We start from the raw sequence: 23,780 nt of genomic DNA on the forward strand, positions 1-23,780 counted from the left end.
GAAATGTACTATGAATTCATTATTAATTTGCAATGATATACAAAATTCGTAAAGCAAATCATTTGTCCTGGAATGGCCTCCTCCTTACCGCTTTAACCAATTCCTCTCACTCAATCATCTTAAGCTTCAAAGTGTCCTTGTCATAACACAAATTAAATCTGAGCATTTTCCACTTTTCCTCATCTCCCAAATCTAGGAAACTATCAACCACCCTCTGCATGGATTTCTACAAATATACCTTCCCACAATGTTGATTCTTGGGCCCTGTTTACACACATGATTTGCCAGAGGTGTAGAACATTTTAGTCCCATGTTAGAATGTTTCAGAATGTATTAGATGCTATGGAAAAATGAAACAAACCATGAGGAGTCTGGTTTATAGTAATCAGGATGTGTTTCTGCTATTGCTTTTGTTTTTACTATACAGTGGTACCTCAAGTTACATACGCTTCAGGTTACATACGCTTCAGGTTACAGACTCCGCTAACCCAGAAATAGTGCTTCAGGTTAAGAACTTTGCTTCAGGATGAGAACAGAAATCGTGCTCTGGCGGCGCGGCAGCAGCAGGAGGCCCCATTAGCTAAAGTGATTCTTCAGGTTAAGAACAGTTTCAGGTTAAGAACGGACCTCCGGAACAAATTAAGTACTTAACCCGAGGTACCACTGTATGTGTATTTATAACAGCACATTCTACTTTCCAGCCGTAATGTTTATCAAAGTGGCTTTGCTATGTTTCTCCTTGAACACCTTAGCAGAAAGACAGCTAGCTAGACAATTTCAGTAGTAATAATAAAATAGTGAAGGTCTGAACCAAATCCTCTCACACCCATTTTAGCTGCCTTATCTCCCTACATGGAAAGCCCATCCAGTTACAACACATATTTTCATGCAGCAATAGACATTTAAGCAACCATCAACTGGAAAAACCAATGTTAGTAAACTGAGAGGCAAGGTGCATGCTAACATGTTGAATGGTGACCTGACATTGCACAGATACGCTGCATGAAAGCAAGAAGTTGTGCCCCACCTCCAGTGTTATTGTTTCTTAGTATTTTACAACTCTCCTAGAATTACCAAAGTAGGTTCCTTATTAAGTATATGGAGCATGTATAAAATATAGCATCTGATAGCATTGAAATTACATACACTATAAATGGAAATTGTTTTTGCACAGTTAATAATTATTGCCTTATAAGATTTAATGATCCAGTGCAGTAAGGTAATGTAAAAGTAATAATATTATAGCAAACATTCAGTGTGAAAAAGGAACAACCTTTAGTAGGAAAGATGTTTAGTAGAAAGTAATTGTGTTATCAGGTCAGTTCTGACACTGTTTCAACACTGTACTCTGTGTCTTGTTGTTGTTGTTGTTTAGTCGTTTAGTCGTGTCCGACTCTTCGTGACCCCATGGACCAGAGCACGCCAGGCACCTCTGTCCTCCACTACCTCCCGCAGTTTGGTCAACCTCATGCTGGTAACCTCGAAAACACTATCCAACCATCTCGTCCTCTGTCGCCCCCTTCTCCTTGTGCCCTCCATCTTTCCCAGCATCAGTGTCTTCTCCAGGGAGTCTTCTCATCTCATGAGGTGGCCAAAGTACTGGAGCCTCAGCTTCACGATCTGTCCTTCCAGTGAGCACTCAGGGCTGATTTCCTTAAGAATGGATGCATTTGATCTTCTTGCCGTCCATGGGACTCTCAAGAGTCTTCTCCAGCACCATAATTCAAAAGCATCAATTCTTCGGCGATCAGCCTTCTTTATGGTCCAGCTCTCACTTCCATACATCACTACTGGGAAGACCATGGCTTTAACTATACGGACCTTTGTTGGCAAGGTGACATCTCTACTTCTCAAGATGCTGTCTAGGCCTGTCATTGCCCTTCTCCCAAGAAGCAGGCGTCTTTTAATTTCGTGGCTGCTGTCACCATCTGCAGTGATCATGGAGCCCAAGAAAGTAAAATCTCTCACTGCCTCCATTTCTTCCCCTTCTATTTGCCAGGAGGTGATGGGACCAGTGGCCATGATCTTCGTTTTTTTGATATTGAGCTTCAGACCATATTTTGCGCTCTCCTCTTTCACCCTCATTAAAAGGTTCTTTAATTCCTCCTCACTTTCTGCCATCAAGGTTGTGTCATCTGCATATCTGAGGTTGTTGATATTTCTTCCGGCAATCTTAATTCCAGCTTGGGATTCATCCAGCCCAGCCTTTCGCATGATTCTACTTCTGCTTCATTGACTATGCAAAAGCCTTTGACTGTGTCGACCACAGCAAACTATGGCAAGTTCTTAAAGAAATGGGAGTGCCTGATCACCTCATCTGTCTCCTGAGAAATCTCTATGTGGGACAAGAAGCTACAGTTAGAACTGGATATGGAACAACTGATTGGTTCAAAATTGGGAAAGGAGTACGACAAGGCTGTATTTTGTCTCCCTGCTTATTTAATTTATATGCAGAATACATCATACATCACTCTGTGTCTTGGGACATTATAAATACATTAAGGACTTGGCATCCTGATTTTAAGATGATTACTTTTTGGCTTCCTTATAGATACAGTTAGGATCAACGATAGCATGTATTTTTAGGCTCTGATATTCGATAACAAAAAAATGAATTTAAAAGACATGTGAATGCAACTGTAAGCCTAGCAAGCTTTCTTTTGAACTGAAATTTGTCTTCCACAGAAATACACTTAGGATTATGGTAGAAATGTGATTTCTCTAGCATTACACAGGGAGAGAGATGATATGGAAAACCATTTCATAGTTAATTGACCTGAAACCTGCTACTCTGAATTCTAGCAGAACTGCCATGCAGCCACCCTGGCCTGGTTTTGTCCTGATACTGATCATGCTACCCATGTCTGATCTTTATAATAATCAGCAAAACTTTTTTTTTTTGATATGCAGGTAGGGTTGCCCAGATTTGGAGGAGTAAAAGTCTAGTAACCCAAAATGCTATTTGCTTCCATTTTTGAAAATTTAGCTGTTGGGGCAGTGGCGTAGCGTGGGTTGTCAGCACCCGGGGCAAGGCAAGTAATTTGCGCCCCCTAACCCGTGGATTTGTGCCCCCTAACCTGTGGATTTGCGCCCCCTAACCTGTGGATTTGCCCTAATCCCAGATGTTGTGCCCGGTGCAGCCGGCCCCCCTGCACCCCCCACGCTACGCCACTGTGTTGGGGGGGGGGGACAGTGCTGTTTACAAGTTCAAAACTTCTACACTTGCAATTGAATTAAGAATAACCTGCCCAACAAAATTATTTGGGATATTGTGTGCTAGACTGTTATTTGTTGCTGCTTTTCAATGTGTTGTCTTCAATCTCAAAAAGTTATTAGATTCACTTAAAAAACAAAAAAAAGCAAACTATGCTCCTTAAGCCCACAATTCATATAACTTTTACACATCTCCACTCTCTCTTGAAAGGAAAAATGCCTGCATGCTGCTTCCACAAAATGTAGATAATAATTAGATTTACTTCATACAAATCACCATCAAAATCTTTCCAACAGCTTCTCATCACCACAGGGGAGCAAAGGCCAAAAGGTACATTTAATGAGGCCAAACAGAAGCTTACCTACTCCCAGGGGAAATGTTAATCTTATTTATAAAGAAACTAGAAAAAGAAAAAAAGCCAAGGATGGATGTTGTATGGGAAGTGTTTACAGTATTTTCTTTGTTTGAACTTCCAGCTAAGGCTTGAATTGAGGCAAAACTTGAGATAATTCAGTTGCTCGTATTAAAATTTAGTTAATTAGGTTAATAGATACAGCTCCATCTTTTGAAAAAGCCTATCAAGCCCATGGGACTAGCGGCAGGGTCATGCAAAATCCCACCCACCATCTTGGCTTTGTTCTTCAGAGAGAACAAACCCAGCAACTTATTCTGAAGCGAACTAAAGGCTCAGTTTTATTTCAATGAAACCATATTCATTAGCACCATAATCATTCAAGCTATATTAAAAATGTATAAGCCACCTTGTTTAGAAACACACACACACACACACCAATACTCTAAGTATTAGCTCTCAACAACAGGTTCTCATTTTGTTTGTTTTTCTTGCAGTCAAAGGGTGGTTTGATCTAGTTTCCCCAAAGGAAGTCCCACAGACTTCAAAACTAGAGACCCAGTTGAAAGACCATCATATACAACAGTGTGTTGCATAACAAAAGCAATGAATTATTGGGGGGGGGGATCATGCTCCGTTGGCCCTGATAGTGGTTGGGAGACATACATTTCTCTCTGCATCATAAGTCAAATTGAAGGGGCATTTCATTTAAAATCGTAGGTGTCAGACAACGCAACTGGCATATCCATGCATATGGCATCCCCTACTATGAATGCATCCCAACTTTCAAAGGTGATCCAACACAAGGATCTGTGTGAAAAATCTGGGGGCTGTGCAATAATCTCAATTGCTTTTTATTTGCAGGAATATATCATCAAGCATTATTCTAACCATGAAGAAGTGCAGAAGGACCTCTGTGAAGCGTACAGTGGTACCTCTCCTTACAGATGTGATCCATTCCGGGGTGCCGTTCACACCCCAAAAAGTCTGTAAGTAGAGCACCGCTTCTGCACATGTGTACGACGCAATAGGGTGCTCCAGTGCATGCGCAAAGCATGCAAAATGCTTCTTTGCACGCGGTGAAACCCAGAAGTATATACCTCCGGGTTTGCCGCATTTACAACCCAAAAATCCGCAACTTGAACGCAAGTAGAGGTATGACTGTATGCAGTAACGATATAATGCATAGGTACCAAAGGCAGGTGTGGTTCTGAGCAGGTTTAAGAAATTTTATTGTGGCATTAGCTTTTGTGAACTAAAATCTTCTTCGTTAGACGCATCAATCCTGAACAGCAGGTATTCACACATGCAGAAAGGGGCACTGCAAGCAGTGAGGTCAGAAGGGAAGGATATGAAAAATGAACTTAGACTGACAATTCAATAGAGCTAGCCTATATGTAAAATATACACACTGATCCCCCTAACAACAGAAGAGATAGAAAATACAATAAGCATGCCCAATGTATTTGTTCTATTACCTGTCAATGCTGTTAAGAATCAACATGCTTATTTTGAAAACATTCTGGCTTTTTCTAAAAATTTGCTAGATTTTAAGATGCCGCAAGACTCTTTGGTGTTTCGGTGATCAGGATTTCAGGATATGATTGGTGAGCTATACAAAATTGCTAACTTGTTGCTTAATTAGACAATTGCCATAGTGCTGAAAAGATGTACTACAGCCTGTTTCATGTGTATGTATTTGCATTTTGTTAATGTATACACGCTAAGCAGTTTACAAATAACAACAAAAAGGAATCGATATGGGAAATACAAAATAAATTCAACATTCAAAACCACTACTGCTAATAATAATTCAACAAACCATATACAGGAAACTGAAATATATCAAATGCAACATACAATTTATCATAAAAACTCATTTTAAAAAAACCCACACACACCACAGGGCTGTATCAAACACAGCAACTCCACTGGCACAACAGACTTCTATGTGCACAATGGAGCCTCCTCTTCTCTCCCCTTCAGCTTCCCCTGTCCCCTCAAAATAAGCTCCAGGGTGTTGGTGGTGCACTGCAGAGGAGGAGCAGAAGAAGAAAGAGAAGTTCTATTGAACTAGCAGAATTCGTCTGTTGCAACACTAGTTGCAACCCACAGAATACACTCACCAAAATAATAACTCTCCTTAGAGATTATGATACTCAAGAAGTGGTACAGTTGCCACAGCAACCTAAGTTAGTAAAAGGCTTAGCTACAGCTGCCACCTAAACTTCCAGGAACAAAGCCAGTTTTAAGAACACCTCCAAACTGTACACCTGATCCTTATTATTGTTTTATTTATTATTATTTATTGAGTTTATATACCGCCCTATACCCGGAGGTCTCAGGGCAGTTCACATAAAAGATCACAAGATATATAATCAGAATAAAAATAACAACCCAATAACATTCCCCTCCAGAAAACAGCCACATTTTAAAAGGATATAGGATGTCAAACAGATCAACCAAAGGCTCCAATAACTGGGGCTATAAGAACATGGTATCTCACACAGCCAAACAAGGGGAGGGTGGTTCCATGGCACCTATCCAGCCTCCTAATATACTACCCCAAAAGAGATGGACATGCAAAAGAACTCTGTGCCTTTAGCTAGGAGCAAAAACTGTATCATGACGTGCACACTTCAAGCATGAATGTCCTGGTGTAATTTTTTTTTTTCAAATAAAGAATTCTTTAAAATATTTTAGTTATTTTTGTGACTAGAGGGCCAATTTTTGTAAAGACTTCTTTGCACCAAAGACCCAACTTCCTGTAAGATTTCTTCATTCATAAGTAGCATAATTACTTTCAATGACAGCTTGTGCCTCTGTTTTGGCTTCTTGCTTCTATACTAGTTTTGCATGATGCACTAAAGCCCGGTCACTAATTTTTTCCCCTTTTAGCTTGTTAGTAAAATAAAGAGCAAACTCAGCAGTAAAATGATGCTGAACTATTTATACTAGCAATCTGATGTTATTTATTTTTTATGCAGTAGGGAAGAGGGAAAGCACTGATCAGGAAGGTCACTAAGGAAACAGATAATTACTTTTGATGAAGTATAATCACCAGAAATCCTACAAACATCATAATTTATCTTCACGATGCTGAGCTTTCCAACAGACGTTCTCAATGAAATTACCGATCATTGTTCAGAAATGTGCAATGAATCAAGGAAGAAAGAGTCACATGTTTGGACTTCAGACTTACAAAACAAATGTATAAAGATTCTATTAACCATATATATTACCAATTGTGAGACATAAACTACAGCTATTGATTAGACAGAAATGCATAGGCCCTTCTCAGCTTTTATTTCATTTTCTCACAAATCAAATTAAGAGTTTGAAGTGGGGTACCTGAAGAACCGCCTGTCCCTGTCTACACACTCAAGACTAATATGCTCAACAGAGGCTCTTCTCTGAGTAAACTCTGAAAGATGGAGAGAAGTTTCAGGGAAACTGCTTTTTTGGTTACATCAGTGGTGCAAGAGGGGAGGGGGCAGCAGCAGTGATACAGCATTCACCAGGATGGAAGTGGTTGCAGCTAGTTTAGGGGAGCTCCAGGTTGGTGGCAGCATGGACCTGATGGACAACACTGCTAACCCAGAGTTTGGAGAGTCGCTCTCCAAAGAGACTTATCAGGCATCCATTTGATGTTATTTCAGTGCCAGGCAAAAAAACTCTACCTCCCCCCTGGCTCTATCTGGGCTGCTGATTTTATGCTGTTTTCATTAGATTGGCTGTATAGGGTGATATCCAAATAAGGCGCACACCAATTAAACTCACTGGAAGTCCTTTGATTTCAATGGGTTTATGACATATTTCGATATCACACAATGTTTGTGCATTTTTATTTCTGATTGTTTGCAAACCACCCTCAGAATTTTTATGAAGTGTGGGGTAGAATTCTCCATAATATGATAACGTAGAATTACAGTAAAATGTAATTTTCCCCACGCCCTACCCATGTAGCACAATGTAGTTTATCTTATGCCCAGTTACCTGGGAGCGAACCTCAAGGAACTCCATGGGACTTACTTTTGAGGAGGCACATATAACATTGCACTCTTAATCCTTTAAAACATGGCAACATATATTGCGCAAATATATGAAAAGTAAGCAGACTGAATCAAAAAATGAAATGTTTACAAATATTACAATTGCAAAAGCAGAGTGCAACTGGCTTCAGTGCAATGTGCAATCACTTCTTATTTTTTACATTACTTGTAATTTGTTCCTCTACACCAGTGTTTCCCAAACTTTTTTGGGCAACGGCACACCTGTTTACTGAAAAAAAATCTCGCGGCACACCACCATTAAAGCCCCGCCCCGTGACGTCAGCGCGCAGCGTCACGCCGGGAGGGACGCACGAAAGCTATCCTATGTAAATACGGATTTAGCCTCGGTTTGCTCTGGCTTTGAAGCTAAAGGTTAAAGGGGGGGGGGCAGAGAGACGTGTAGACCCGTTTGCTTAGAAGTAGGTCCCCAGTGTTTCCCCATGGGGTCCCAAGGAAGAGCGGCGCCACCCGATTGGATTTCCTAAACTCCCGCCCTGAGCGCTGGAGTTCCGCGTAACCCAAATTAAACCCGGTTGCTTACACTCTGTCCAGGAGGACGCACAATCCCCGCTTGACGGATGGGTCTGTTCCAAGGCTGGCTCCGCTGGCAAAGCCGGCTTGCTGGACGCCTCTTGGCAGGGAGAGAAGCGGACGGACGAGTTTTAAGAGGCTCTCCGTCGCTCCAGAAGAAGGCAGGGCGAAGATTTCAAGGGGCATCGCTCCGGCTGCTCCCTCTCCCGGCGCGCAGGAGCGATGCCTCTCTCTGGCTCTCCCTCCGCGCAGGCTGAGGGAGGGAGGGAGGGGCGCGTGTGACCCGTCTCTGCTGGGAGACCAAACCCAGCGAGGCAGAGTCGCGCGGAGGCGCCCAGGCAGCGCTGCCGGCTGCGAGGAGGAGCGCCAGGCAGCAGCAGGAGGCGCGGCCTCTCCTCGCCGCCGCCGCCCCGCCTCTCGCCGCCGACTCGCCCGCCTCCCTCCAGGCATCTCGCGGCACACCCGCCGATGTCTCACGGCACACTCCTGTGCCGCGGAACACCGGTTGGGAAACACTGCTCTACACCATCGTTGTTGACATAATATGCACATAATTAAAATTCCCTCTAAAACTTTAATTTATTCTGACCATTATCCATTAGCATAATTCAAACAATTAATTATAACACTACACAATACCAAGGGGATTCAGAATTATTTGTTCTTAGTGTATACTTTGGATTGTATTTCAAATACAAAATTAGTTTAATCCACAGAAGGTAAGCATTGTGTGTGTGTATGTGTGTGCATATAGAATGGCGCACACGCTAAATATATATATGCACATACAATAACACCCTTTATGAAATTATTCTTTGAGTAAAGCTTCTTTCGTCACATAAAAAGGGAAGTCCTATCCTCACCACAAAGAAGAAGAAAAGACCAGCAGTAACAAGCAAATGTCTCACTGTTATGGCTATCCAAAGTGTATATTCCCATCATGTAGAAGCCTTGCAAACCCACATGGCAAAGATGCAAGTGGTATAGCCATTGTACCTCCTGTATGATTTCAAGTGGCAAAAACCATCTGTCTATTCACTCTGAAAAGCTTCCCCCTCCTCCCTCAAGCCCCTTCTCACAGAAAGCCATAGTATCCCTGCCAGACTTTGAACTGGTGTCTGTGTGTCACACACAAAGTTCCTCTCAAGGCTCTTTCTGCTCAGAGAGGTTTCGTAAGGTTTAGGCCAAAGTGACCAATCGTGGCCTAACAAAAAGGTTAGTGTGTCTGGCCACAATGCAAGAAAGGGATGTGAGTAACCCTCTTTGTAATGACCTACATGCACCCCAGTGTAAAGAACACTGAATGCAGTCAGAGGAGGGATGCTCAGGCACCCGAAAGAAAGGAAATTATTGGGGAAGGGAAATCTGCCTTCAGTTGGAAACAAATGCTCTTTAATGCCAAAATGAATTTTCCCAAGGAGCCTGAACAATCATGGACCCATTACTCCCAATCCAAGAGCTATTAATAGTACTTGATTAGGCTAAACAGAATAACAGATCCACTTCAACTCCTGAGCCTGATCAGTAGCAGGCAGACTAAGTACTATATTGTGTCTGTCTCCACCATATAGGGCTGTTCTTGAGATAAGGGCAATTTGCATACCAGAGTTATTTGTGTTACATGAATGCACTAGCAATGATGGGCAGAAGCACTTTAAAATAGGTTTCCTCTTAACCAAGACAGACGAAGGACCTCCAGAAAAAAAGTTTAACTCAGAGAAAACTCATTTAAATTAATTAACATGACTACGTTAGGTTCATTAATTCCAATGGGTCTACTCTGAGTAAAACTTAGTTGACTACCACCCAATGGAACTTAATTTTGAGTAGTATAGGATTCTGCTATAACTGCCTTTCAAAATCTGCCACATACAAAAGATTTCAACCAAATATTAACCAGATTTCAACCAGATGAAGTACTGTATTAATTCTAAGCCAAAACTGCTTTGGGTATAATTCCCAGTAGACAGCAAGTGTCACGCCACAACTAAACCTAAAGCTTTCAATCAGGTCATCTTTAGTCATCTGTATCATCCCTTTCAACTTTATTGGTCCCCCATGGCGAACAGAATTAAAAGGTTTTATCTTAGCCAATAAAACTCATTTATTTCTACTGTAGGGGATAGGCTGAATAACCTTAAACAGATTAAGGAAAAGCCTGTATGCTACTGCACTTCAGCAAACATCTTTATGTAGGGAGCATAAAAGCACTGACAGGGGGAAACCCCATAAAGTTAAGGGACAGCATGACAACTTAACATCTAAGAATGGGAGGAGGAACAGCACTGGAACAGCCCTGTCAACAAGCAAGGCAGACAGTGCATTGCCTCATTTGTTTTGTGAAACTGAGCTTTCCTTCCAGATTCCTGCAACTCCTAATTCATCTCTTCTTTTGCACAGTCTCTTTGGTCATAATAAAGCAGTAACACCCTGCTGATATCAATTTCAGTCCTGTTTTAATCCCTGAAATTGATTTATTCTCCCTTGTATGAGCTTCCCTAATTGTAATGCCTCAGGAAGCAATCTTTATGGAACACTGAAAATTAGAAATGTGTTGCTATAGTATTGCATCATCAACATTATGTCCCTGTGTATATCCCAGTTAAGCACTGCACCTTAAGTGAGCCCCTAATCTCATAACAAAATTAAAGTAGCCTTTGCAGTACTTGGGAAATAATGCCTTTGAAGGAAATAAAAAGGCCCTGCTGACTTCGTTCACTGAAAATTCCTCTGCTTTTCCTTCCCAACTATTTTTCTGGCCAAGCAAAATTACTACATCAACCTGATGCACACCAGTTGCCAAATCTTGACATGTCTACTTATGCTCTTCTCCATCTCCTCATCTAAACAGACGTTTCATGTTCTGCTCCATTCCCTGCTTGATTAGCACTTTGTTATTATCTCAGGTCTTCCTTTTTCACACCTTAGTCATTTCACGTCCACAGTTATTCACAGTCCTTGAGGTATTGCTGTCCTGAGCTATTTAAAGATTTATAAGTCAAAACCAGCACTTTGAATTGGCCCTGGAAATTAATTAGCAGCCAGTGCAGTTGGGCCAGGATTGGTTTAATATGCTCAAACTATTTGCCCCAGTGAGTAACCTGGCTGCTGAATTGTGCACTTAAGTTTCCATACTATCTTCAGAGGCAGCCCTATGTATAAAGCAGTAATCTAACCTAGAGGTTACCAGAGCATGGAGTTAGGCTGTTCCTGTCCAGATAGGGGAACAGCTGGGCCACCAGCCAAAGCTGATGGAAAACACTGGAAAACCACCTGAGCCTCAAACAACTGCAAAGAATCCAGGAATATCCCCCAAGCTATGTACTCCCTTTCAGAGGGAGTGTAACCCCATCAAAAGTAGACAACCTCCTATCCATCCAGTCTAGGTGCCTAAGTCTTATCTGGTTTGAGCTTCAGTTTGATGGCTCTCATCCAGCCCATTACCGAGGTTATAAAACCCTATAAGGCACCACTTACATTGATGGCATTAATCATGACAAATAATGAAATGTTTTACTGATTCGAGCCACAACAAGCTAAATTAATTAATGGAGCATCGTCATAACACCATCTAAATCAAAACTATGGATACAGATCATACCAGGCTAACATTTCAAGACTGCCTCGCCTGTAACATTTACTTGGTTTTACACATTTTCACACAACAGCACTGAAGCAGACTTGATGGCCTCACCATGGCAAATTTGCACAGTAAGCATGAGAACACTTCAGATGGAAAACTATGGGACTCTTGGAGGAGCAGCACAAAATAGATGCAGATGGTGAAAGAAGGAAGAAAGAGGCAATTCAGAATGATGACAGCACCCACAGACTGGAAATTATTTCAAACCACAGGTGTTGCTGCTTCTTTAATAATAATAATAATAAAGTCTAGAAAGAGCAAGTTAGGTTCTGAAAATGCTGGTGTTGTTCAACTCACTTGGTATGGGAAAAGGAAAGCTATCCGAACAATAACATGCCAAACAAACTGGTATATCACCCTTCAGTTCAAAGTCTAAAGTGAATATTTTTTTAAGTTACAGAACAAATGAACTGTACAAAAAGTTACTCATCCTGCTATATAAAAGCTTTTTGTAGAGCTGCTAAGCTAAGTGATCGCATACTGAATCTTCAGTATTTACTGAAAACCGATTCATCCCATGTCAGCGTTCCCACATTTTTGATCTTCCTTTCAAACTGGCTGTAACCTCAAAAAGACGAACGTTCATCACTGAAGGTTGTTTATTTTCTGCCAAATACCATCAGCACAGAGAGAAGGTTCAAAGTTTTGTTCATATGCTAGGTGAACATCCTGCGCAATTGTTTCCACTGAAATCAATAGGTGTTCTGCTGTTGAGCTCAGCACAACCAAAACAGACATAAAGGTATCAATTACGACAGTGTCATTTCTATATATAATAGTAGATTCCAAGTTCCTCACTTCTGCAAAATAAATTTATTGCACTGGTGATTTATGGATATGTCCTTTTCCACGCTTCTTCCAGAGCTTATGTTACATTCAGTTACTAATCTTTCTGCCTGTTTCACTTGGTCCTTATTGGATAAAACTGAATTCTTAAAATTGAATTTATCCGACTAAAGTTGCAGTCCTAAGCAAGCTTGTGAGTAAACCCCACTGAACTCAATAGCCCTTACTTCTGAGTAAACATGCTTAGGACTGTGCTGTTTCTTTTCCCCCTCTCTTGGCTATCCCAGCAAAAAAAAAATTTTACACCCCCCCTTTTTATATCATTTCAGAACCTTGCAAAATAGTGTCATTGTCAAATTGTTAATTGCATGTCAAGGTATTCGGTTTATTTCGAATGGTTTTTATTGGATTTATCTTATGTGCACAGTAAAACATATTACGCTTCTAAACTTTTATTGGAAACCCTCCTTGGATTACCATGTAATGAAGGAAAATATATCTATTATGTTAATAAACATTTCTAAAATTCATTCATTTCTCTCTGATAAAATTATTCATTTTTCATTTAATGTAGGCTTGATTACAGTATTGAATCAGCATGAAATATTAGCCTTAAGCTAATTTGGTCGCTTTCACATCAAAACAGATGGTTTGAATGTTGAAATTGGATTGCATTTACACCCTACATTCAGCTACCATCTCCTAAAACCTTCATGGCTATGAGTAGGCTCAGGGATGACTCCTTATCAAAACTAGAAGGTCTGTGCCTATAACAACTGTGTTGTATGCAAAAATCAATTTTCATCTGTCAAATTCTACCCATCATGGAGCTCTCATGCAGACAGCTCATGTTTATAGTACAATACTATGCATGCTTATTCAGAGTTAAGTCCCATTGTGCTCAATAAGGCTTACAGCCAGGTAAGTGGCCAAGGGATTTCAGTCTAAAAAAAAGCTGAAGCAGTTTTAATTGCCAGCATTAGCTGAAACTTGATTGAAACACAGATTATATTGTGGCAGTTGGAACAATAATTCCATCTTTGAGAAAAGCCTTGTCTACAAGAGGAAAAAAAATCAAAATGAAACATCTTGTAGGCTATGCACTCCAGTTTGCAGCCCATTCCTGAACGGGATAGCATTTTTGTTTATACACGAAGGTATAAAACTCCATTTGGCGAAAGGTTAGTATCTATTACATACTGTATGGTGCAAAAATAATGATGATGAATTATAATTTATATATACCATTTACTATTCAACTCTATGGATGTTTACTAGGAAAAGTGTTCATGGTGGTTACTCTCTAATAAGCGTGCATTGGATTGTAGCCTCAGAGACTTTTTCAATTGACTTTCTTTCAGCATGAGGCTTATGGCGTCTTACAAAAGGGGGGGATGGGACCCAACTATCACAGTAATACCTCCGTGAACGTCCGCCTTGTCTAGCGTCCATTCTGGTGAACATCCGTGGCAAACCCGGAAGTACCAGGACGTGTTACTTCTCGGTTTGCTACTCGTGCATGTGCAGAAGCTCTAAATTGCACTTCATGCATGCGCAGAAGCACAAACCGCTCCACTTTGCCCTGCATCCTTTTCAGCTAGCAGCCGAGGCTCCGGAACGGATCCCGGCCGCAAAACGAGGTACGACTGTATTTGATTGAAACAGACTCTTCATTGCATGTCACTGCAGAAAAGGAAGCAGCCAATAAATAAAACATACTTCATTGGTGGACACCCAGATTTCAGAGTCTGGAGAAGTTTCTTCGTAAGAAGAAATGAAAACCCTATTTACCCTAGACAAGGGATGGGAAGTAAAGACTCCATTTGGTTAAAAGGAATCCCATGCATGTTGGCAGGCCAGCCAGGGAAGGTCATGAATCTGGCTTCTCTCAGTGACCAAGACTTTAAGAAACCTATCTCTGGCCGTGCAGAATCCTACCATGGAGAACCACAAGGGAGTGATTAGCTCACATTAATCAGAATCACGCTTACTGCACTTCAATGTTTGAGATCAGATCACTTCCTAAATGGCCAGGAGATTGCAGTTTGCCAAGGAGAAAATGGAACAAACTATTTTTTACAGGGTTCATAAAGGACCAGCAGAATGTCACTAGCCACATTGAAGCTAGGAGCATTTCGCAGTACTTGCATCATCATCAACAACAACAACAACAACAACAACAACAACAACAACAACAACAACAACTATTGTAGAATCCATTCAAATAATCCAGTGCTGATCCTGACTCGCAGTAATGTAATCATAAAGTATAAAACCACAATGGAGTTTTAAAGAAAAGAATCAATTCGAGAACACAGTCTACACATATGAATCAGAATTATATATCATACTAGGTGGTGTGTGTGTTTTATGAACACTTTTAGTATATTTGTATTGTTTTCATGAATGTTTTATTATGCAATTTTGTATTTTATGTTTCCTGTAAATTGCTTTGGGACTCCGTTCAGTTGTGTGAATTGATAATAAATAAATTCAGTAAATTAAACCACAATGGCATCAGTCCCCAGAGTTCCATCTTTATTTACCTGAGCATTTCAATGGCCACAAAAATAGAAAATTGTGTTCACAGTAATCTAAATAAACAATTTCAAGACCTACTTGCTCTGTTTCCACGTGATGCTAACAGAAAGTTATGGAGCTTTGAATAAATCTTAAAACTGACCACTTTGCGATAATAAAAAACAGCTGATAGAGTAAGGCATATTTGAGAATTGATACATAAGATCACTTCAAAGCATTATGGTTCAAACTTTTACTCTGGCTGAACATGTCCCATTTTTGTTGCGTTGCACAAACTGGTGTCAACAGCCTTCCCCACAAAAATTGTTGTTGTTGCTGTTATCTACTTGCTTGTTCTACAATCAGAAATTTAGACTCATATACATAAACCTTCTGGGGCTAACAACATGTTTATAGCCATTTAATGATCTTCAGAACTGAACAAAAATTTCAGCTTGAGTTTGGTGAGCAGCTATGACACACTGACCAACTTCTTTTTACTTTTGAAAGCTCCCTGACCTAACACAGTGTCAGAATTAACTTGATGCACATACTGGCATGGCTTGTGATATGCTAATACAAGCATCTAGTACAAGTATTTGATCATGCAACAGGCAGGTCTGTAACCATATGGAAGCCTAACTTCCAAGCAAACTCAGAACACATGAAATACTTTGATTGATGGATTTGCAAGAGGGTTTGTGCAGGGAATAGGCAAGAGGAGTGGACAGTGGCTGTATAAGATTATCTTTAACTGTTTGTTGTAGTTTTATTTAAATATTTCCTAAATTCTTATCCTGACTGGAAACTCAAATATTTCATTTTTAGATCACTTCAGTTTTGAGACTTAAAATTTAATTTACAAGTTTTGAGATGCAGTAATCATACATATGATCACTCTTCAATACCTTCTTCAGAGCGACTAGTGATCAAAAGGTGGGGTCTGTTTTTTTTATCCCATGACAATTTGAGTCCTTTAAAAAAATAATTCACATTCTATTAATCTCACCTAATTTTTAAAGTTTTCTATCCCTGACACATGCCATTTCAACACGTGCTTCTCTTCAGCATGTTGGAATATGTCTTCCAGTGTACTTACAAATCCAGTTTATTTCAATATAATGGAACACAATACTAAAGACACAGAGAAAGAGAAAGGATGCTCAGGTAATAGTTGGTATAATGTGGAGCTCTAGTGGCAGCAAAGAAGAAAGGCAGCATGTGTAATAAGTGCAGTTGTATGAAGAGGCTGTGTCTAAGCTTGAAAGTAGATCAGGAATTTTTTTGAAGCAACTATAGTGTTTATTTTCAGTTACAAATATCATGGAGAGCATGATATTTGAGTTTCAGCTTCAAAGAATGCATCTGCATGTTGGATCATACCACTTAAGAAAGTAGTAAACCATGCCTACTAAAAGCTCAAAATTTTGCTACACACACATATTAGCCAAAGCCTGACAAAATGTTTGTGTGTCTCCCCTGAAGAAGAAGAAAAGTTGTTGTTGTGTATTACCTCTGCTCTTACAAATTTAATGTACGTTTTAAGGTGATACAGGAGCCAAATCCTAGGGGCCAAGGTCCCTTGCCGCTCCCCAAATAAAATATTAAGGGGATTGCCCCCTGCAAAGTTGATGGGCATTGCCATTCAAATGGTGTGCATGTGCCATGTTGTGTGATCAATTATGTGGAGTGGGGTTTTCCTGCCCTCCCCATATTTTATACAAGTTGGCACCCCTGCAGAAAATACTTCTTCAGACATGGCTATTTAAAGCAACAGCCAGCCATGCTTTTTATTATATACAAACCACTCAACAATGCTGGAGTAATATAATCCAATGTTTGTTTCGGACTACTCTGTTTGCAGAGGAGTTTCACATTTTGAACATTTCCTGGGTTAATAAATAGTATCGCCCCATTTGCACCATGCTTTTTGTTCTAGAGAGCCAAAATGGTCACCAAAGCCTTAGCAGCTCTTTAGTTTAATGCCAGTTTAGCCGTTAGTACTGTTGAAGAAGACGATAAAGAGCTCTGTACTACTAATCATCACAGTGAAAACCAAGCCTGTTCAGATATTTCTTTTTAGATATAACCCAAGATATTTGAAGTTCAGTTTTAAAAAATGCACATATCTGTTGATAATACACTCAGTGGCAAACATGGATTTGTCTCTGAGTAATGAACCTTAGCTCTAAGGTTCAGTCATCCTCTAAAGCCTTCTTTGCATAACTCAGTTACAGAAGAGTACAACCACATTTCCAGCCCCACCCACAGCATCAGCCTTCCTGCCTGGCCCTGACTCCAGACTCCTTACATTAGCATGGTCATCTGCAGTGAAAAAGCCTGCATGTGTACAGACTTTCCTACCATGAAGACACTTCTGCGATCAAGTGTCCCAGTTGCATGAAACTTCTGCAAGAGAAGGTACTTGTGCATTCATCACAGAAGGCCACACTACTGTATGGTCAGCTGGGGGGGGGGTTACTAGGCAGAATGCCCAATGCTTCCCCCAGGAATGTGAACTGCTCCCCAGTAATCATTTGATGCCTACTTCACATGAGTACATCTTATGTTTAAGTGTATCTAATGTACTAATTACCAGGCTAAGTTACTTTGCTCCTTATAATGGCAAACCAGCAACTTTTCAAAACCGAGAGTTAAATGGCTTACTCATAGTTATCCCACATTAATATTTAAATTAATAGCATTTTGCTTAAGGTGTGCACCCTACAACAGTCCCTCATCCTGTAACACATTCCAGTTTCAAGATGCCCAACATAAAACAGCATAACTTCATATATAACTTATAAAAAACATTAAGGTAAGTTACCTAAGCAGCACTGGCCTTTTCAAAAAATAGACTGCAGGGATAATAACATTTCACACATTATTGACCCCATTTTCATAGAATCCACCACTTAAAGGTTTGCTTGCAAAGAATGTCCAGTGAAGTTAATGGATTTCAGTAGTGAACTCATATCCCTTATAATAATATACAGCAGGAGACATGCAGTCACCTGGTAAAATATCCCTTTACAATGATGAAGGAAACAGTAAGGAAACAGTAACCCAAAAGTTTATGTATTATTTAATGCAAACTGAAACCAAACACTAAAATTATTTTTGGATCTGTTTTTTGAACTGTCTGATGTACTTAACATACTTGCTCCTTTCAGAAGAGCCAAACAGCTGCACAGAACTGCTCACAGATGCGATCCTACACTACAGAATGTCAGAATGTGTGCTGCAGCTCGTTAAACACAAACATCTCTGTAAAGCTTGTACTGCTACACGAATGCATTCAATCACATACCTAACACTTCACTCTTAAATACATTTATTCAAATTGAATCCCACTGATTTGAATGCATCATACTTAAAAAATAAGTGGATTGACAGCTTGAGCCTATGCATATTAACTTAGAAGTAAGTTCCCCTGAATTAAATGGGATTTAAATCTTAGCACATGTGAACAGGATTCCAGCCTTATAACCTTCTCAGATGCATTTTGTTCATTAGTACATACCACTGCTTCCAGCGGGATTTACTACCAAGCAACTGTGCCTGGGATTGCAGGCTCATGGTGCAATCCTGTGCAGTTCTGCTCAGAAGAAAGTCCATTGAGCATATAAGTCAACTTCTTCAGCCCCTCCCCAATAAAATATTTAGGGGGGCTTCCCCCCACAGAATTTGTAGGCATTGCCATTCAAATGATGGGTGGGTGCACCACATTTTGTGATTATGCAGAGCGGGGCTTACCTGCCCCCCCCCCCTTTTTAATTCAAATTGGCACCCCTGCCACTGAGTTCAAAGGGACTTCCCCGCAGGCCAATGGCTGTAGACTTGATTTAATAGAGGATAAGTCCAAATGAATACAATGCAATTAATTTTTTTGGCAAGCACACTTAAGATCACACAGCACAGATTAAAAGTACTTAAGAGTCAAAATATTAACACACATTGCAATTACAGGTGACTATCAACTTACACAGGGATTGCGTATAGTCAAAACACATTGGCTTCAATGTCGGGTGGGATTGCCAAAGTCTTTTTTCCCAGATGTCTTTTTTTTCTTCCCCTTTTCATCCCCTCTTTATTTTTTTATTTTTTTCCTGATTACCAAGCATGTAAAGCTAAATGCACACACATTAAATGTGTGTAAATTGTGAATTACCTGTGCATGGAAGAAAACTCCACTTATTTCTGTAAAACTGATCTTTACTTAGAAAGTTTAAGGCTGTTCTTCTATATTAATTAACATTTCCCCCCTATGTTAATCTCAAACTTCAGAAGACAGAAGATATGCTTCTCAAACCTTTCTTTAGCACCATCAGCTAATCAAAGAAACCATCTACAAGCATTAAACAAAAACAGAGTTAGAACTGTCCAGGCTGCTGCCATTTACCTGGTGGGCAATTGCATTCTGGAGGAGCTTCTCTTGCTATTCTGATTCTTGCCATATGCTCATAGGACTTCTGTAGGGAGGAGAGGTAAAGATAGAAAAAGCAGTAAGCAGCATGTTAGTCCCTTGCAGGAGAAACTGATTAAGAGAGCTGGTGTTAAACATTCTGTGGATCTGTGTTGCATTATGATTTACCTCTGTTTAATATCCTACTTAAGTTACAACGGTCTCTAAACTTGGATTTCAGTCAGCTCACATCACTTGTTCACCCCGACAATAGCTAATGGATTAAATGGTCACACACAGAGAGACACTGGCTTTCACTTGAATCACCCTTGCGCACGTTTTACCTGCTCATGTGAACACAGTCACCCACCCTTTCCCACATCTGTGGAGCACAAAATAATGCAGAAAACTTGGATTTGAGTGAATATCTGTAAATTAGAGATGAGAGAGTAATGAATATTTTATATATGAAGGTCAAATGCTACCACAATTATAGGAGCAGCCGCTGCCAATTGGATTCTGGCTGCTGCCAAATGGTCACTAGGGACAGGTCCTAGCAGCCCACTGAAACTTGGATCCACATTTTACAGCCACATGTCTGTATGGGTTCTTGTTGAGCCTCAAGTCTGGAACATTTTTATCTTCCAAAAGATCTCAGTAAAAGCATTTTAAGAGCCACAACACTAAAGTAAAAGGGATTTCTTCTACCATTCGGTGGGAACGGCATCACTTTGAAATATACATGGAACAGTCCTGATATAACAATACAGATGTCTCTTTTTTTTCAAGCTATCCCAGGTCTCGTAAGACTGTGCCTTTATCCCATGCCCACAGAGCAACACAGTTCATAGAGCAGCGCGGCCATCCTGATTTTTAGCATTTTGTTCAAGCAATTGCTGCCCAAGGCTTAATTTAGTTTCAGAGCTCAAGTCTGTCTAGACAGCACCCTGTTTGGGGTTTGTATGGCTTCTTTCCTTTCTAATGTTAAAACAGAAAGGTGCACTGTACATGCTCAGAAGCACCCTCTTCATTATTATTGCTTCTCTGTAAGGAAGTGTGTCTGGCTGTTAACCAGAAGGCTGGTGATTTGAGCCCACCCAGAGACGGCTGTGGGCAGAATTCCTACATTTCTAGGGCTTGAGCTGGATGACCTGGAGGGTCCCTTCCAACTCTGCAATTCTATGATTCTATTTCTCTGTGAATAACAATAATGAAGAGTGCGTCTCTGTAGAATTCAAAGCCAACTGAAGGGCTAAGCCGTGGGGAGCCCTGTCCGCAAATTACCAGAATAAAACCAGCTAAAAGTCATTCAGCCACACAAAATGTTTGGCTATTTTCACACACTCTTTTCCTAATATTTACCCAGTTTCTCCCTCTTTCTGTTGAAAGCATGCCCGCACGAACCCCCTACTTTTCTACTATTGCCTTTGGCTTCGATTTCGGGCTACGCATGCAACTGGCCTCCATCAGTAAACAGAGAGGCATTCCTGAGGTGGCTGGCTAACTGTCTCTTCCTGGGAGTCCCACCCTCAGCCTCCCAAGGCCACCCCACCTGAGCCAGAAGCCGCTCCACGTTCTCCTTCATCAGTGCATTGAGCTGATCCAAAGAGTAGCTGGGCAGCAGCTGGTAGGAAGCAGCAGCAGCAGCAGCAGATCCGTCCCCTTGGGCCGTCTCGATGGCCAAGACCCTGGCCTGAAGGTCACTGGTCTTCATCCCCAGATACACGCAGGAAGCGATGGACGCCGCCGAGAGCAGCAGGGCAGCCAGCAGCGAGCTGGGGGGCGCCGTCCTGCCGGAGCAGCAGCGCTGTCCTCCCCAGCAGCTGGCCTCCCCGTTGGCACCCTGACCTTTGGCGTCCGGGCTTTTCCCCACCATGCTGGGCTGCTGACACAGGCGGAGGGCGAAATCCCCTTTCCTCCTCTGGGGAGGAGGGACACTTGGCCCGGAGCTGCCCGCCCCCAGAAACGCGAACACGCGCCCCCCACTCGCGACAAAAATAAACTCCAAGTCAAGACCCCCCTGCCTGCTTGCCAAAGCGCGAGCGGGGCTTTCAAGGCAGAAAGACCATGGCGAGCTTCCTCAGGGCGCCCCTCAAAACTGCCATCCACACGGTCCACACGCCGCCTCCGTGGAATATTCTCCCTCCAGCGAAGCCCGACAACCTTCCCAGGTGCTCCCCGGAGCCGTTTTCCCCACCCAGCGGCGCGGAGCGGAGACTTGTTGCACCGCTTTCCTCAGGCTTCCTCGGTGCGCTTTTACGCAGCGCCCGGGTCACTTCGGCGGCAAGCCAAGTGCGAGGGGACCCCAGGAAGCGGCGAGCGGCGGCGGCGGCAGCGGTTCTCTTCCTTTCCCCGGAGCGTGTTTGCAGCCCCCTGGCTGCGGAGGCGCCTTCGGTAGCGGCTGTCAGGAACAGTAGCGGCGGCGGCGGCGGCAGCGACTCCTGAGCCTCGCGCTCTCTCCTCTGGACTCTGCACAGCGCACGCCGCCTCCAAGCGCCTGCCAGAACCGCGGGAGCCTCATTAGCATAATTTATTCACCTAGACCGAGGGGCGGGCGCCCAGCGCGCTCCCAGAGAGAGAGAGGAGGCTGGGGGGTTCGGGGGCATTTGCATAATATATGCAAAGCCCCCCGGCGCCGCGGCGTCACGTTGCTTTCCCAGGCTCGCGGGATCGGGATCGCTTCTATGCGAGGAAGGCAAGAGGGGACAGGTCTGGTCGGCGAAGGAGTAGGAGTTTCAAGGGGGCGCAAATAGGTACCTACGTTCAGAATCGGTCCCGGAACTTTAGGCAGCTCAGGTAGAAAGGTTGCTCGGTTTTTATCAACGCTTCACATCAGTGTATCGCAATGTACCACCCTGTGAACATGGGCGTAGACGGGGGGGGGGCAGGGGGCAGTTGCCCCCCTAAATCCTCTAAAAGTATTGAAAAGCATCAAAAATACTCAATTAACTGAGGTTCTGTCCCTGCCCCCCCAGCAGAAGCCTGCCCTCCCAAAAAACAAAAGCCTGCCCCCCATAATGTCCTCTTTGGGGGGATTTTTACCCGTGATCTCCCCAAAATTAGCTCAACAACTTTTTGGAGGCCCCCTGGCTAGACCCATGACTGTGGATGTTTCAATTGTTAAAACAAAAAAAATTCCTTCCAGTAGCACCTTAAAGACCAACTAAGTTTGTTCTTGGTATGAGCTTTCGTGTGCATGCACACTTCTTCAGATACACTAACTTAGTTGGTCTTTAAGGTGCTACTGGAAGGATTTTTTTTTTGTTTTGACTATGGCAGACCAACACGGCTACCTATCTGTAACTGTTTCAATTGTTGTTACTCTTTTTGTACATCGCTTTGAAACATTTTGCAATCCATAAATGTTACATAAATGTATACCTGAAGGAGCGTCTCCACCCCCATCATAAAGCCCGAACACTGAGGTCCAGCGCCGAGGGCCTTCTGGCGGTTCCCTCATTGCGAGAAGTGAGGCTACAGGGAACCAGACAGAGGGCCTTCTCAGTAGTGGCGCCCGCCCTGTGGAACGCCCTCCCATTAGATGTCAAAGAGATAAATAATCACTTGATATTCAGAAGACATCTTAAGGCAGCCCTGTTCAGGGAAGTTTTTAATATGTAACGCTGTACTGTTTTTAACACTGATTGGGAGCCGCCCAGAGTGGCTGGGGAAACTCAGCCAGATGGGCGGGATATAAATAATAAATTATTATTATTATTATTATTATACAAAATCTTTCTTCCAGGTCTCTTAGGCAACTTATTTGGTGTGTATCCTCACACCCACACCCACTGCCTCTCCTGTGTTGCCCTCCACACAACAACCTTGTAGTAGTGCCCTCTGGCTGCTTAACAGAATGCAAATGACTCCAGGCACAGCCAGCAGACTCCCGCCATACAAAGAAAGCACATTCAACATGCATTTAAAGTGCATGGCTTCCCCGGGGGAATTGTAGGCAGAGTTCCCAGCCTCTTTAACCAACTGCAGTGTCCAGGATTCTTTGAGGGAAGCCATATGTGTTGAATGTGCTTTAAATGTATGGTGTATGGTTCTGCCCGAGCCTGATGCTATGCAATGTACCATGCTAAGAAATAAAGAGAATGGAGTATTAAAGCAGCTAGGTCATGACCAGGATGATAGTCTACAACTGGTTCATAATTTTGGGATTGTGATAACCAATTGTCTTATTTAGGATCACTGTACTGCAGCAATTAAGAGTGTCGAAATAGGATCTTGGAGACCAGGTTTCAAATCCTCCACCAGCCTTAATACTTCCT

General features: G+C 42.1%; 1 protein-coding gene across 1 annotated transcript in view; it reads right to left on the minus strand.

The window, feature by feature from the left end:
• Positions 1-22,021, minus strand: part of COL25A1 (collagen type XXV alpha 1 chain) — a 297,431-nt gene extending 275,410 nt beyond the window's left edge. The window contains exons 1-2 of the mRNA XM_028743095.2: positions 21,056-22,021; positions 19,501-19,570 (exon numbers count right to left, since the gene is read on the minus strand). Coding sequence (XP_028598928.2) covers positions 19,501-19,570; positions 21,056-21,379 — 394 coding nt within the window. The 5' untranslated portion in view covers positions 21,380-22,021. The remainder of the gene's footprint in view (positions 1-19,500; positions 19,571-21,055) is intronic.
• Between the last annotated feature and the right edge of the window lie 1,759 nt (positions 22,022-23,780).

The sequence above is a fragment of the Podarcis muralis genome, chromosome 9 (genome assembly GCF_964188315.1).
Source record: "Podarcis muralis chromosome 9, rPodMur119.hap1.1, whole genome shotgun sequence".
NCBI lineage: Eukaryota > Metazoa > Chordata > Lepidosauria > Squamata > Lacertidae > Podarcis > Podarcis muralis.